Here is a 17,940-nt window from a genome sequence, read left to right as displayed (position 1 = left end):
TGCTTTGTGGCAACATCCCTTTAAAGGTTTCCAATGTATATATATGTTGTTTTTTAGGACAAAACTCTGAGGTGGTGATGTTGGTCAGAATGGCCCCAATTATGAAAAATCCTGTTATTTTCCTTTAGTTTTTCAGCAGCACAGGGAGAGAGCAGCATCTCACTGGCAGAATATATCTACACGTCTGTTTGATTTCCTCTGCCGTTGGGAAATCCAACTGAATTTTAATGCAGTGAAAACACAGCGCGATGCTCTGTTCTCCGCTTCCTGACTCTCCCAGCCGTCAGTCATGATGTTCCCTTCCTTAAAAAAAAAAAAAAATCTATAAAAAAAAAAAAGTCTGTGAAAATCCAACAGGGCTGGAGAAGATAAACTTTGTCTGCAGCATCTGGAAACTGAGATATGACAAGAGCTGTGAAATTCAAGCCACATGACCAAACCAGCCCACTTAGCAACCACTCACATACTATAACTGACATTACTGGGTCAGTTCAGTCACCTTATGACTTTACTCATGGATAAACATTTCAATAGTTTTGTAACATGGAGTATTGAGACTATTACTGCTCCAAAATATCTTAAAGCTGCACTAATCCGTATTTCTATGTCAACAATGGATTGAATGACTTTGTGTAACATGGAAGATGTCTGTAGTGACACACCCACAGAGAATTGTCAATTATCTTTGGTTATAAGACTCAGAAACCCATTAACTTCTCCCCCAGCAGCAGCACACAGTCACAGTCACAGCTGGTGAACATAGGGGAGCATTTAGCAGTTAAAGAGACAGAAAAGTAAAACTTAAGATTTTAAATAATAATACAGCAGTAAACAAATATTTTCAATGTTCCCCTCTGTGTGTGTTGTAATCTGAGTTTCTCTGGTCTTTGTTGTGGTAGCCGGTCTGCCAGCGCTTGTGTGTTAGTGCATGATAGTCCATTGACCCTCCGCACATTTATAACCACACAGGCACTGCCCACAGGTGAGATGACACAGTGCAGGTGAGAGTGATCTTCCAGAATTTCCTCCACTGAAGAAACCCAAGGCCTCAGACAAAGAATGAGATCGGGCTAGAGCACAGGGGGACTGGTCATGGGGACTACCAGCTCCAATCCTGGACTGTCAAAACATCCATAAAGTTTTTAAAGGGTTTACAGCTCCATCAGGGTCTTCACTGGCTCCTTTGTTGTCATTCGTGCGGCCGGTTCCATTGGTTCAGTCCAAGGCTGAATTCTTTTCCCAGTCTGACCATGGAGCCAACACTGATCTGGTTTACTGAGAGGAGAACCCTACGAGCTGCTAAAGAGTCCAGCTGGACTCAGAACTGTCTTTTCTTCTCCTCCATGTGTCAGTAACTTGGTGCTACATAATGTTACATGTCTGTTTCCATTAGTGACGGCTACAGTAGACATGATAAGGTTAGCTAACTTCCTGTTACCCATATTATAAATGTGTTCGGCAAATGTTGCTATCATTAGCTGGCTAACTGTCAGTATTGCTGTGGAGCATATCACAGCAATGCTAACGTGGGCTAATGGTTGTGTCTGGATTGTTTTTTGTTGGCTCTCGTGTTCACAGTGTAACTTTATTCAGTTGTGGTTCTTGTTGTGTATTTAGTGAACACTTTTACTGGGCTTCATAACACCTTGATGACTGAAAACGTGAAGGGAGGGGGTTGTGGCCGTTGAAGCATTTGTTTTGGTCTGAGATGCTGGTGGTCTAGTGCTTCATTTAGTGGCAGTGATGATCGTCTACAGAACCTTAAAAACTAAAAGGAAATTGAATATGGGGCTTATGTTCATCAGGTGGACGAATCCAACATGTTGCAACACAGTCAGGTGTTATGTAAATACAACTGTTCACTATCACTGCCATTGAAGCCGAAATTAATTAATTCAGCTTCAATGGCAGCATGATCTTTCACAAACATTTTACATTTTAAGACGTACAACTAGGATGACCACAAGAATGGAAACATGTTGATTATGTTTGTTTGTTTCTGACTCTGGATTGTTGGATTGTTGGATGCTGTACACTCTGGCGCCTCTGGTGGATGCGACAGGAAGTGTGCTGGTATATCTTCTGTAATAAAACAACAAATTCATCTCAAGTGAAATATGTGTTTAAGACAGAGAAAAACCCACCGCATTGTTATGTGAATTAAATGCTATCTATTGATAACATCTGCTCACATCTGGTTTCAGTCAAGAAGTGTTTCCATATGGCCACCCACTAGAACAGAATAGTTGCTGCAATGCAAACTCATTGCAGGTCAATGATTCTCAGTTCAGTGAGGAAAGCTTCGGTTCAGGACCTGCTGGTTCGGGCCTGCAGCTCATAAAACTGACACTGACTCTGAAGAGATGAAAAGATGAAGAGCAGCAGCTCAGACAGCAATGAAGGCTGCATGTTTCTTTAGAGCAGAGAGTACAGCTGAAAAAATGACTTCATAACAGAGTGTTCGTCAGACATTACAGACACTTTACTTGGGACTTAGTTGAAGTACCTTTGGCAGTGATTGTCTGATGAGACAACCTTTGCACATCTGGACTCTGGGCCTTCTCTGTAGATCTTCTCAGGCCATGTCAGGTTTGATGTGGACAGACGTTCAGATCTCTCCAGATGTTGGACAGGGTTCAAGTCAGGACTCTGGCTTGCTCATTGTCCTGTTGGAAGGTGAACCTTTGGCCCAGTCTAAGGTCCTGGACCAGGTTTTCATTAAAGATCTCTCTGTACTCTCGATACTCTGTACTACCCCAGTCCTGACCAGGACGATCCTCCTCCTACGATCCTCAGTCATCTCACATGTGAATCTTAGAACACGTTCCTCAGACATTAGGGACTTTAAGCAGTGACGGTTGAAGTGCGGCTATGGTCCAACGTGTTGCCGTAGTAATGGAAATCCAATGTATTTGTATGGAGATCCTGCATATCTCCTGCATGTTCACCTCCAGCCCCCATTAAGAAATGTCTATCTCACTCCCCAGATGATGCATTCAACAAATGTATGACTGCAGTGAGAGTGTCTGTAGAGTGATTGCTGGAGACATTGCAAGCTACTTTAATTCAGTTTTAAGAAAATTAAAAAATTGTGTTGAGGGGTTTAGGTAAACTGTGTATTCAGCGTTGTTAAGAAATGCACTCACTTGCCTGTACGGTATTTAAATTGGATCCTCCACACAATTAGGACTATTTTTTTTTTTAATTCACTTATACACTCTTGATCAAGTGCATAGGTTGTGGCTGGAATGTGCTGCAGCGCTATATTCATAATCCATGTATGTATTGAAATATGTAAATTCTATATGCCTTATGGGATTAATGTTAATGTACATGGCAGGATAGAACATAATTGTATGAGAATTAATTAAATCATAATATCGTTGGGGGGTGGTGTACAGATCTAACATAAATAAAAGGGAAACAGTGCCCATTTATGTATGTGTTATATTTTATTGGATAAAAAATTAATTATAATAATAAATTTCTTATTACATCAATAAATATTTGCTATGAAACATTGAAAAATTAAGTATGTCATCTCAAGATTCCTGAACAAGTTTTTCACTTAACGCTTGCCCTTGCTGTTGCTGCTGCTGAAGCAGCAGTGCCTGGGTAGCCTGCATTTGGACTTGCCGTTGCTGCATCATTTGCATCATATCCATCATCTGCTGCTGTGAATGTTGTCCCCCTCTTGCTTGCTCCTCCATCTCCTGCTCTCTTAACTGTAGCTCTCTCTCTCTCTCTCTCTCTCTCTCAGCTTGGCTTCTCTCCCTCAAAAATGAAATCATGTCACTGCCACTTCTCCTGCACTACTGAGCCGCTCTGATTTTCGGGCTGTTCGGGAACTGCAGGGAAGAGGAGAAGCACTTCCAATACACTGAGCCTTACCTGGAAATAAACTACTTTCATTACATGTATCATTATTACTAAAGGAAGCAGAGGAATAACTAATAAACTGTGCCTATGTAGGCGCATATTACTCTCTTCATAATGGATCCCTAAAATAACAGTGAAATACTGCGCCACTGACTTTAGACCACTGCGCAAGTGTAATTGATATTTAAACAACATGGGTGCTAGACGAGAAAATGAAAATTGCATCAGTCTCTTAGCCTACGCTGTGCCTTGTGCTGCTTTGCACCGGGTGTAAAATAGTGTGTAAAAAGTCTTTGATGCGTATATGCTCACCTCAGACTGTCTCCTCTCTCACTGTCGCTACTAAATCAATCAATTTTGCCACATGCACAGCTGAGTTCAGCTAAACAATTGTTTACAGATATTTTTTTCTACTTTATTTTTTCTCTCACTGCGCTGAGTAATTATGATGCATTATGAAATGAAGACTGTCTTCATGCTAACATTCTTTCTCTCTTACCTTCCCCTGCTTCCAATTCAATTAGCAGTCACTCTGTTAAACCAATCGCATTTCATCTCAGCCTCTATGAGCCAATCACTTTGTTGCTGTCACTGTTCCTGTTTCCTGTGCAGCCTGGAGAAAGACTCCCCCTTTAAATGATGATGGTCTGATGTGCACATCCACAATCCAATAAATTAATCACTCTCTGTTAGTCTCTTCGGAATGAAATGAATGTAATATTGCTGATACATGTGAATGTATTAAAGCGAGTTTTTCCCTTTTGATTAACACATATCAAAGTGAGGATGAGAAATATGAAGCATTAATTCATTCTGTTAATGAGGCAGTAATAAAAGAACAAACACTGAAACGTATAAAATCACATTATTTATTTACAAATAGATAATTTGCAGCGATTCCAAAGTTTCTGTAAAAGATTGTCTTACTAAAACACGGCTCTGTTGTAGTCTGAGTGAACAAGTGTGACACAGTGAGCATAAAATACATGCACATATCTGTACACTCTGTTCCTGTCACCAAAATAGATCTGATTACAAAATATAGTGCTCAGTATAAACATCTGTGGAGTTGGGCTTCACCAGCTAATTCACCATTCACATCTCACACGTTCTGAAAATGCTCATTTGAAATTATTCAGCCTCTGGGTGTCGTGTATTAAAATAAAGGAGCTACTAAAGCTTAGCAAAAATAGACTGCAGTCTGTCGACGCTGCTCTCTGCATATTATTACAACAGCAAACACTGATGTGTGATTGTTGGCTGAGGATATTGTTTCTCTTCTTACAGCAGTGCAGGCTAAATGCAAATGTCCCGACATGTCTGAGGTTCAGTTAGTGACAGGAAACGCTCAGGATCCCCAGGGACAAAGGAGAATTCAGAGTCAGTGACATGTGGAGAGTTTGGTCGGACTGTACGATCTCACATTACTGTTGAGTTTACTGTGACAGAAATAAAGGGAGATGTTTGCCTCTTTTTATTGATCGGTGAACAGTTTGAGCTGCAGGTTCAATAAACAATCCAACAAGCAGCGGGACAGGGAGAAACCCTGGTGTGACTGGTAAATTCAAACTGCTATTACCACCACCAATAGCTAATACAAAGCGTGACAAGAATGATACTGATCAAAAATATAAATTTGATCACACTAACATATATGACAGCAGGATATAAAGGAGGGAAATGCATCTTATTCGACAGAAATGATTGTTTTCCTTTAGAAAATACTCCACAGAGAAAAGAACTTATTTATAACTTTAGTGGCTTTGGGTAAATTAACAGGCAGATGAGGATGATTTCTAAATTTGGCCTATATTATTAATTACTGATTGATTGTATTTATTTTAAAAGTACTATATGGACCTTAAAAAGGTAGATGTCAATGTGTTGTGTGATTATAGATCAGGTCTAGGTTCTATATTAATACTGTGAAAGTATCAAAGCCTCAGTCCACAGAGAAATGCACAAAGCCTGTATTCAGACACTGAGCCTTAAAACCAGCCGTCAGGACTTCTGGAACTTTGTGATGTCACAACAAAGCAGTCACCAAGCCCCGCCCACCTGGACCCACCATCCAACCTTGCAGGATTTGGTTTCTCTGAGCGTTTTACCTGAAATCCGATATATTTTTATTGGATCACTCAGAAAACAGTCAGCCAATCAGAAGAGAGGCTCAGAGCCTAGTTTCCTAGTTCCCATCTCTCTACTTTAACTTCCTGTTACTTAACGGCCAAAAACTACATGATATCAGTCAAGCTCTAATCTGTGTGGCTGTGAACTCAGCTACTGAAATCATGAGCCACATCAGTTTAATGGACCTTTATCTGTAAAAAAAAAAAAAAAAAAAAGCCTCTGTAAGCATCCAGAAACCTGGGAAAAACCCTGATGCTTTAATTATATGTGCTGGGGAATCTACACATAGCAACTTTAAGTTGGTTTGAAGTAGAGGTATATTTTAATTTGGAGCACTCTACCTTGTTCTTGAAATCCAACACTGTACTATACTTAGATTCACATAATATCTTAACACTCACTAATTGCTGGATTACTGTGAATTTCAGGATATAAAGCAAATTCAGATCATCATGGGTGATTAAAGCTGCCCCACACTCACGGCTTACTAAGGTGATATGCGAATAATATGTGAATAAAAAGGTGTTTTGAATATTTTTGTTTCACTGAGATCAGGAATCTCATTTATATATATATATATATATGATAATATATATTCTTGGTTATAAGAAAACACAGGCTGCTAAATTTATATTGGTTCAGAGGTTCAGAGAGGGAAGTGGGAGGAGGATGAAGTAAAACTCTCCTCTCTGCATCAGCCTCCTCTATCACTGTGGAGAAGTTAGAGGAACAATAAGGTGGTTTTCCAGAGATGGTTGACAAAGTCAGACAGGCTGACGAACAGAGCGGAGTGTCTGCCTGTCACACAGCTCTCTGCTGACCTCTGCTGGCAGCTACTGATAGGTACAGCACAATACACCGCCTGCCAGGGCACCAAACTTCAACAGCTATTTAACTGGCCAGAATACTTAATATATGTATAGTCCAGAGAATCTACTGCTCTCCTGCTCAGTATCAAAGAAAATTTAATAAATTTCACTTAAAGGATTTATTGCTGAAGACCCAAGCAGCCCCTTTCTTCTTCACAGTATTATTATAGCTTATAGTGTTTTATCATCAGTGAGTATCACCAACTTTAAGCTGTAAATGACTTCAACAGGTGGAGTGAGAGGGTGATGAGTCAGACGCTCTGATGAAGGAATGATTGTGTGTGTTTCACAAGGAGGAAAAATCTAATAAACCCTCCTGACCCCCCTCCTCCCTGCAGCACCAGAATATTACAAGACTGAACACAACTGTCCAGAACTAACAGGAAAATGAGAGCTCAGCTTTTTTTTTTTTTTGACAACTTGAGTCTCATTTTTGTCAGTTGTGTCGCTGGTTGTGACGACATTTAACTACTGAAGACCAGGTGTACTGATAACAAATAATTCTAATTTAGGACTGTCTCTGTTTACTCTAAGTTCAAATTCGACTGTACAATTACATGTTTGATGTGTGATGATAATCGCAGCAGGTTGAGTCTTGCTGTCCTGTGTGGGTGGTTTGTATCGCATGCCCTCATCTGATCACTAAACTAGGCTTTTGTCGTCCTCTACGTTAAACCAAAACACACTGTGGGTGTCGTTTTCCCTCCTGCATTGTTTACATCAGTGTTCAGTAGCTAGCAGTCGGCTCCCTCTCTTCTAACATCGCCTGTCAATCAACAGAAAAGCTTCAATGAATCACGCCGCCCGCACGTCCGCACGATATAAACAAAACAGAAGACGACTCCACACAGCAGTCACAGACGCTACAGAGCACCTGTAAAGTCAACTGGAGGAAATCGGTCACGGTGGACAGGTAACCATGACACCAAGGATGGAACAGAACCATTACCACAACAACAACACAGCTGAAGTCACCTGTTAGCCGGTAACTGCAGTGAGTGAACAGATATCAGCTTCTTTTCCACCAAAAGCTCCAGGAACTTACATTTCCTGGAGGTAGAAGCTCCTCTGGTGCGTTTCCTCAGCAGGAGGATTAAACAAGCTGAACCCTGTCGTATCAGAAAACAGCGCGGCCGCCTTTCACACCATCTGTTCACACTGTGACGACATTTAAACCTCTTGTCCCGCTCCGTCCTGATGATTGTCAACCACAAACTACAAGCTGAACAACACGTTTGCAGTTGCAGGGTTTTAAATGTGTCAGGTGCACAACAACGTTTTTGGAAGATGCTTGACGTATCTGACCAATCAGCAATGTTCAGCACTGCAAGCCCCACCCCAGAACTCCTGGACCCTCAGAAGGTACTACCTCCGGACCAGGGGCTGTTCTGGGGGTAAAACCTTCTCCCTGAACTTAATGTAGACCCTGGTCTGTGGTGGAAACACAGGTAGGGAAAGTTCCTGTGGTGGAAACATTAATTGAAACTACACTTTGAAAGAAGGGAAAATGAATACTTCAAGTTTGGTTTCATGTACAAAGAAGTGGTTTAGATAACTGTGGATTTCCTCACAGTCTGTATGATCATATGTCTGCCTGTGTTGCTGGCCTGTTGGACTGTTTTCACACACACACACACACTGTGTCAGTGTTATGAGAACTGATGGAATGAACGAGGCTAAAACTGTGCAAACAGAACAGAGTGTGATCTGGTGGCGTTTGTAGTGAGGCTGTGGACATGTGGAAACACAGATGACTTCTCCTGGCTCTGCATTAAAAGGATCAGGTAGCAGCATGCAGTGCAGTGTCGTCTCTATCAAACTACACCTGAGGGGTCAGGGCCTTCCACTCCCTTCAGTCAGTGACTATATAACTGAAGCAAAGGATGATGGGAGCAGCAGGTTCTGTACTGTGTATGAGACTAAGAAAAAAATCGAACCAATAGTTTTAATGGTGTCTGGTTTAGAAAGTGTGAGCTCCTCAGAACAAGATGTCTGGAATGGAATGAAGAAACAAAGAGAACTGAGAACATTTAACAACATCCAGCTGTCGGACTGAAACATGCTCTGAAAACATGTCACCTGATGATGTCAGAGCCCGGTCACACCAGAGAGAGGCTCAGGGACACTTCTCTGGACAACCTGCACTCCCATTTCTATTTGATTATTATTTTAATCTCATGTTTTTCTCCAGCACCTGTAGAGGATGATAACACTGCAGCAGCTGCCTCAGTTAATATGTAGTTTTACATGTTCACACCAAGGGAACCATGTGTCACACGCTTTTTACTGGAACACAGTGCAGTACACTGCAGCTTTAGGGAGGCTCTTTAAGACCCTCTTCAGGTGCTCTCAGTCTGGTTGTTTAGTCTTGCTGGCAGCTGTCACACCCGGGTTTGTTTTCCCCAAACTAAACAGGTGTGGCATCACCCGTCAGCAGCACAAATTAGCCAAATCTGCGGTTATTTAAAATCACATAAGACCCAACTGACACAGCAAACTTTCAGGGTCTCAGGCTACGTCCACACTTTTACGTTTTCATTTAAAACAAATCTCTTTTTCTACGTATCGCCTCCCGTCCACACGACTCCAGAGGTTTCAAGCCCCCAAAAAACGGAGACTTTCAGAAAATTCCGCTGAACCTGTTTTAGTTTGAAAACTCCGGGGTCGTGTTGTAGACTGGACAGACAGAAACTGAGACTTTTGGAAATGATGATGTAGACAACCCACAGCCGCTCCCTGATTGGTTCTCATCAGCCTCGACTGCCAGTGGTGAATACAACATGATAATGAATTACAGTGTTGCTGACCTTGTTGTTTTTGCCAGCAGCTGCTGTTCAGTTAAATCCTGCATTTTAACACAGCAGACGTCTTTTCAGGTGTGTTAGTCTGGACGGAGATCGTTTTTCATTTTAAAACAGCGTAGTAATGTGGACGTAGCCTCAGAGCATTCGGCTGCTTTGCCCAGCTGGTGATCCAGTCACACTCAGATACATTAAAAGCTCTGTGACCGGGCTCTTCACATCATCACAGACTGAGCTTCATCCTGAAGAGTCTCTACGAGGAGCAGCTCAGTCTGTAGAACTACTGCACTTACACAGAGTATGTTTCCGACGTAAGGAACAGTGCCCCCCCCCACCCCCCACCCCACCCCCCCTCCCCTCCCCTCCCCTCCCCATGAATGATCCCATCACCCACCTTCACCAAAGAAAACAAACTACCAGCACTGAAACATGCAGAGGTATATAAATATCCAGTAATATTTCTCTTCAAACACTAAACAGAGGCCGATTCAGGATTCAAAGTCCTGGAGTCTGAATCTGAAGTCACAGATAAAAACATTAAAAACAGCTGTTGGTGACGTAGAACGTGTTCTTCATGTTCCTATCTCGACATCACACCAACGTCACTGTGCTCCAGTGCAGCCACGGCAACAAGAATCCTAACATCTCCATTGGCCTCTGTAGACCAGGGTGCAGTGCAGCCAGAGGACATGTTGTGGTGAGTGCTGTGGCTCTCACTGTTTTCAACAACAACCCACAAATCTACATGTCTTCATCAAAGGCGCTAAAGGATAATTCTGGCTTTATTACAACAGGATCCTAAAGCTGGAAACCTGAGCCCAGCTGGTTCTGACAAACCCTAAAGCCCAAACCCAGCCTGAGACCGATCGCTAACGTTAGCTCGGAAAGCTAATGCGAGAAATAACATTTGAAAAGAACCCGACATGAACCCAAAGCTTTACACAACAAAACAGCCCGAACCACAGACAGGTGGTTCACAGTCAGACAGGTTTATGTGGATTATCTAAACCAGGTGAGCTCACCTGAAATACTGATAATGAACTATTATAATACGATGGTATTATAACCAGTGGCTGACTGACAAAAACTAACATTAAAGTAAAGCAGGATTAACCTTTAAAAAGTCTGAGTAGAAAATGAGTCCATCAGTGGTACGTTACGACACTTCCTCAAACTGAGGAGATCTACCAGTGTCAGAGGGTCTGAGGAGAACCGGTCTGGGTCTGAGGAGGACTGGTCCTTCAGTGTTGTGTGTATCTACACTACTGTCCGTGTCTCAGCTTCACCCAGCAACATGAATCACACCAAATCAAACGGAGTCGTTCAGCTGATTCACTCAAACGTGTCGTGTAAATGTCTCGACACGTCAAGGCTCCACAGACCAGAGAAAATGGCTCCTCACCTCCCCGTGGCAACGTAGCCCACATGGCTGTTAGCGCTGTCGGTCCAGACCGGACCAGACCTGATCTCTAACTTGGCAAAACAAACAAGTGTGTGTGTGTTGAGGGAGTGGGGGGGGGTGGCGGGCAGGGATCAGGACAGGCAGAGGGAGCTGGGGGAGGAGGTCAGGGTGCAGACTGGTGTGGGGAGGCCGTAGTAGGAGGGGTCAGTGAAGGGGAAGAGGAAGAGGAGGAAGAGGAGGACGCCCAGCAGGTAGGAGGAGAGGACAGTGAGGCGGTGGGGGTGCTCCAGGGCCGTGCTGATGGCGGGGAAACCCATGTAGTTACAGAAGGAGTGGCAGAGGACGGGGCCCATCAGGTGACCTGTGACACACAGGAGGGAGGAAACATTAACCCTTGAATTTACAGATTTACAGCACCAGGTGTGGCACAGAGAACACAGAGACCAGAGGCTCTGGTGTGAGAGGATCTACTGTTCAGGAGCGTTCTGGTTTGTTACTGGACTAAACCTCGGCTGGGTGTGACTAAAACAAACCAACAGACACGTGAATGTCAAGGAATCTTTCTTTAATTATCTCATTTGACCTTCAGTCATAAAAAAATGAATCTGGGAATAAATACCACTTCCTACACTAGTGGCACGCCTCCAAATTAAAGCCTTGCGTACTGTACCTCTTACTGGGGGGACTCTCCAGTGTAACGTGTTGCCACGTTTTTGCTAACGACTAACACAGGGGTCTCCAATCTTTTTCACTCTCACAGCTACACTGACAAAATAAAAAGGGGCTGAGAGCTCCTCGTGTCTTTAATCACTGGTCACATTTATCCACATATCTTATCAAAACACTCAAACTGATCTCCAGACACGGGGGCGTCGAGTGGCGTAGTGGTCTAAGCAGGCGCCCCATGTGCAGAGGCTACAGTCCTCGCTGCAGTCGGCCCCGGCTCGAGTCCCGCATCGGACGGCCCTTTACTGCATGTCATTCACCCTCTGTCTGCCTCCCCATTTCCTGTCTCTCTACTGTCCTGTCCAATAAAGGCATAAAAAGCCCAAAAAATATATTAAAAAAAAAAATAATAAAAAAAAAACTGATCTCCAAACTAAATCAGATCAATTAGATCATCAAATATCAAAATCCAAAACTCACATTTTGTACCAAAAACATCTGAAACTCACATCAGACATCACGTCTGTTGCCATGTAGAACTAGTTTAGTACAGAGAACAGTTAAATATCAAACAATGATGGCATGAATTCATGTGTTGTTGTTTTTTAAGTTAAGATTGTATTTATTTACACACTATGACTTTGTTGTTTATAAAAATTTTATGTTTGTTAAGTTTTGGAAACGGATACAGCAGATATTTCATCTCACTTACCTTTACAGGTACATGAGATGGATTTCAATTAAATCTGAATATTTCAACGTTCAGCCATGAACTAAAGAAGAAGTTGTACAATTTAAACATAGATCTTGGATCTGATGTTGACTGATACACGAGGGTTCAGGTCTACATGTTGTAGCATATGATTTTCTTCTCATACAAAAACTCGGTCTTTGTAAAACCACAGGTTCTGGTGTGAAAACAAATCACATTTAAAGACAATGCGAGACGTAGATGATGAAGCTGCTCACCTGTCCTGATGAAGATGAAGGCCGTGTAGGCCCCAAACACTGCTGTGTAGGAGAACTGGAACACTGTGGTGGACCAAACAAAACACAGTTCATCATCATCATCATCATCATCATCATCATCCTCCTCCTTCCTGCTCATGTATCTCCCAGTCAGACCACATGACACAAGTCCTCACCTGCAGAGAGGAAGATCCCTGACAGCGTCCCCTGTCTGAAGCGCAGCAGCTCGATCACGTGGTGGAAGTGAGCTGGAGAAACGCAGCAACGTGAATCAGCTGGTCATCAAACACGTCTGTCTGTTTTACATTTACAGTATCTGCTGCTGTTAAAAACCATGTCCCCATGACTGAAAACTCAAATGAAGAACAAAATTAAAAAGACAAAGATTCATCCAAGTGTGGTGAGGTGCAGTTTGATTCACAGCTGGTTCATCGTGTAGCATCACAGTAACCAAGCTAAAGGTCCGACAGGTCCTTTAAAGCATCATATAACTGACCTTTTCTGTTTAGAAGTCAAATATAAAGACCAATAAACAACAACTGATCATTTTGTCAACATAAAACTGGTTTCCATTCATTTCCATGTTGTATAGAAACAAACCAACAGACAAGTTTACAGTAAAGCTGCATTAATAAAGTCCACCATCCCTTTATCAAAGAAGATAGATGCTAATTATATGAGTTAATTTTATATCACAAATTGGTGTCTTGGTCACAGCTGAGTTTTCAGGCTGCTGACAGCGCTGTCCACTGGACACCTGAGCCCAGATCAGAAAGACCAACAGAAAGGAGTCGCCCTGCCTCGTGCTGTCTGGTTGATAAGTTTTGTGGTTCAGTCATTTTAAGACAAGGCTGCCCTACCATGTCAACGAATCAGCACTCACCCACTCCAAAGAAGAGAGGGCAGGTGAAGATGGCAATAGAAGGACCTGCACAGGGCACCAGCATGGGCAGCATGCAGGCCCTGAACACCAGCTCCTCTGTTAACGGCGCCACCACCTGATTCCTCAACCAGCGCATGTCGCTGAAACACAACATCCAGAACCAGGGGTCTGCAGGAGGACAGAGAGCAGGAGGTTATTATTCACTAAAGGTCTCCGGCATGTCACAAACGCAAAACGTAACCACTGTCAAAAGCAGCAGGTTGTAGAGAGGTTCCAAAAGCTTCTAACTGTTGCATGTTGGCTGCCTCACCAAATGCCACCCTGATCCCATCCATGAAGCTCCAGGGGCAGTCCATGGCCAGCTGCATGAGGGGGCCCAGAAACAGGACCTGCAGGGCACACGCGCACACACACACACACTATTAGTGACATAAAACAGCCCAACTATCAGTATATCGGTATTTATACATCATATCAAACATATGTCAAACAAGGATTTTACAGTTTTTAATGCTCAGTAAAATGAACAATACGGCTGCACTGAAATGATGGTCTGGGATCCACTACATAACAACAACAACTGTCTTCATTTTAACATAGAAACACACCTTTGTGTGAAAGGCCTTTCTATAAACTGCCCACTATCAACAACACGGAACCTGATCCACTTCCGATCCAGGTCCGGCTCACAGGGAGAGACGTGAGGCAAAGATACTGCACGAGGTGAAGGGGACAGTGATTTAAATAAAACAGGAAGTCAGTTATTGTAGTTGGGCTGCTTTAGTTTACTCACCTCTCTAAGTTATAATTCAGTCAACTCTGAACATACAGACATCTCACACATATTTTATTTTTAGATTCGGTGCGACTCAGTGTCACGAATAAACGTCCATAAACTCATCAGAAATCATAGAGAAAATCTGCTCTTTTTACCTCCCTGAGAATCAGCAGGATCTGAAGCTTTCCTCAGCATGGCAGTGGTCCAGTGACAGTGGTCTGTACATGCATGAATACATCACCAAGAGGAACTGCTTACCGCTAATTCAGCTACTTTTAATGGAGCCAATTTGCCAAAATGTCAACAAAGACAGGCAAAAAAAAAAAAATCTTAATCAGTCTTAAGTTGTAGCCCACAGCGAACTCGCTGACTCCATCCACTATACTTCCTGTTTTAATTGTAGTTCCAAAACCTAAAAGCATGATTATCCCCCAAACAGAACTTAGACAATAATAATAATAATAATAATAATAACAATAAGTGTATCATGTCTGTGTGCTCAGAACTGATAGTTATGACTCCTAGATGTCATATGACTTTTGACACAAACTGGAAGGCACCATAATTGTCTCCATGAGTGTGTCACAGCCTCTGCTGCTGCGAGCTGTGTTGATAAGCTAACTAACTGCCAGTTGTTTTTAGGACACGTCCCTGTCACTTCACACAGTATCTTCGCCTCACGTCTCTGGCCCCCCATCACCATCACCACCATCATCCTCATCATCCTCATCATCATCAACAACATGATGGGAGATGTGTTTCTTACCATGGTGAGCACTAGAGGAAGTATGACGGCAGGAATGAGGCCTTCAAACCGGATCCCCATGAGAGCCAGTAACGATGGGCCAGTCTGAGACACACACACACACACACACACACACACACGCACACGCACGCGCACAATAAGTGAAGAAAAGTCAGGCTCTGTCTAATAATACCACAGGTAAAGTGTCAGAGAGCAACAGTACACATGGTTCACCAGGTCCTCGGGTGTTGGAGCTGAATGTACAGACTGAGGTTCAGTGACTCACCCTCACACCTGTGAATTCTCTCCATGCCCACACAAAGAGAGGAGAAAGGCCCGACACGATCAGCACACTGGTGAAGCGTCTCTTTATCACAGTGGGATGATCTCTGAGAGTCAGACAATGATCACACAGTCATCAGCACCACAGAGGAAGAGGAGTGGGCACCCTGACCCCTCATGTTACACCAAACTCTGTTCAAAAACTGTAGAATTTTAACGCTTCTCGGACTCTTGCTTATTCTATCTCAGTCAAGGTTTTATTACTTTGGCAAAGCTACTTCCCATGCATCCACACACTACTTTAATAATTACTGTGTCTCAGCCTGAACCTGCAACTTCCAGGAGTCATTACTGGCTGTTATGATGGGTGGAAGTAAAAAAAATAATAGATAAAAATGGAGGTGAAGAAAATGCATTTGAATCAAAACATGGAGTGATAAATAATACCACTTTTATGTGGCTGTACTTTAACAAAAATAATCCTAACTGAAATCTCAACAAACAGACTTTATCGAGGAAACAAACTGAATTGACAGTAAGTGTAGTAAAGATACACTTCATATCTAAGATTTAACCTGGACCACTGCATGGCCTCTGTTCATTTTCCTTTATATAGGAAATATAATATATAGGAACACACACACACACACACATACACTTTATGTATTTACTTTTGTTGAAATTTGCATCTGTACATGTACGACACCTGAGGGACAGCAAGCACAAATATTGGCAGTGGCAGCTCGGCTTGGACCAATATTGCAATATTACTGAATATTGCAATATTTCCCATCACATGCATTTTTTTTCATAACACTGAAATATTTTTACACACACACACACACATATATATATATATATATATATATATGTGTGTGTGTTTGTTATACTTTTTTTGCAGTTTCCCCTGCTGCAGAGTTGGACCCTCATTTCACTACTTGTATTGTGCTTATAACAGAAAGTGCAAAAAAGTATTTCAAATAAAATGTCAATCAAGTTCATCAAATCATTTGATGATTCATCACTCCATTTTTCAATTCACATTCATGTCATCAGTTCCATTGTTAATTTGTAAGCATTTTCACCACTTCCATTTTTGTCAGTTAATTTCTGTTACTTCCGCCCCTCATTGGTTGCCGGGCAACTGCTCCCAGCTAATAAATATTCCAGCAGATAACTACCTGTAAAACAACAGGTTGATGTTTTTCCACTCTCGTTTTTGGACAGTTTAAACTTGCCACAGCGTGTTTCATATGGAGCTTTGGAGCACTCAGTCACAGCCTGACTAACAGTTTCCCCATTTCCAATGTCTTCAGCTAAGCTAACAAGCTACTGGTAGCTTCATATTTAGCCTAGAAACATCAACGTCACAACGCTCCACAAAAAGCAACTAAGCCTTCACAAAAATGGAACAACTCCTTTAAGTTATTTCAAGATAAATTAAACTTCAGTCACATAAAATAAAGAGCTTCTGATTGGGTCACAGGAAATTATTAAATTTTTATGAAATGTAAATAATATTCAGCCCATTATGCTTAATATAGGCTGAGGGCCTATATTTCATGAGGGTTCCCTTCAAAAGGTGATTGTCTCAGTCACATTATATGATCATATGATCACTCCAAACAGCAGGTGACAATGAGAGCGTCAGCATTATTAGAAGTTCAGAGAAGTAGAGACAAAGCTCAGTCAGTCACACTGAGGTGCTGATGTGAGAAAGAGAAAGTGTATTACCTCTGCTGTCCTGACACCTTTAGGTTATACTGCTCTAACACAATGCATATCAGTAAACAAAGCTGGGCTTAATTAACTGAAACCTGAGCCGGGTAGTTTTATTCCAGTATGGATGCACTGCTTGGTCTGTGGTCAAAAAGTGAAGCTGTTATCGTCTCTGTGCCTGGTTACACAGGTTAGTCCGGACTCGGCTGCAGCCCCAGCTCGGAGTCTGGAGCGGCACGTTGCTCGGCCACAGAGCGGCGCTAATGTCTGTCACTACAGTATGTGAGCACATGCTCAGAGGGAAGCTGTGCCGTTTATGACTTTTCTAACACAGTATTTGTGACTTAAAGTTAAAAGCCCGTTGAGTGCTGACTCACAAATGTATAGATGAGAACCTAATTCCTGTCAGAATGAGCATAACTGAATCACGTAGCACTAGGAAAGTGTAATAAAAACATAATGTCCTCAGTATACTACAAACAGCTGTGTGTGGCTCACCTCGGCAGGTCACTCCTCCACACGTACAAACTGCCAACATAAGAACAAGCAAGCAGTAGACAGGACAGCACTGACAGCCAGCATAAACCATCTGGAGCTACGAAGTCGCCATTGCTGTGTTTCATCTCCTCTGTCAGAAGGTTTGGTGGGAAATCCTTCTCCTCCGCCATGACGACCGCCGGTTGAGACTATACCAAACAAGTACTGGGCACCGGGACGGCCGCTGGACCATCTAACCAGATAAAACACCCGCCAACATGAGCTGGGGAACTGTCAATAATCTTCTTTCGAAACGTAAGCTAACGTAGCTAACAGGAGT

General features: G+C 42.6%; 1 protein-coding gene across 1 annotated transcript; it reads right to left on the bottom strand.

Moving 5' to 3' along the window:
- Window positions 1-10,078: 10,078 nt before the first annotated feature.
- Window positions 10,079-17,940, bottom strand: LOC111223593 (CAAX prenyl protease 2-like). The gene is made up of 8 exons (XM_022747798.1): window positions 17,622-17,940; window positions 15,409-15,511; window positions 15,144-15,227; window positions 13,910-13,988; window positions 13,600-13,767; window positions 12,893-12,964; window positions 12,717-12,779; window positions 10,079-11,442 (listed from the first exon to the last, which is right to left on the bottom strand). Exons 1-8 carry the CDS (start codon window positions 17,789-17,791, stop codon window positions 11,213-11,215), a joined length of 969 nt encoding a protein of 322 aa, XP_022603519.1. The 5' UTR covers window positions 17,792-17,940; the 3' UTR covers window positions 10,079-11,212.

This window comes from Seriola dumerili, unplaced genomic scaffold (genome assembly GCF_002260705.1).
Source record: "Seriola dumerili isolate Sdu_G_001 unplaced genomic scaffold, Sdu_1.0 BDQW01000111.1, whole genome shotgun sequence".
NCBI lineage: Eukaryota > Metazoa > Chordata > Actinopteri > Carangiformes > Carangidae > Seriola > Seriola dumerili.
The sequence above is the reverse complement of the archived record's forward strand: the minus strand, read 5'-3'. Positions and strand labels throughout refer to the sequence as shown.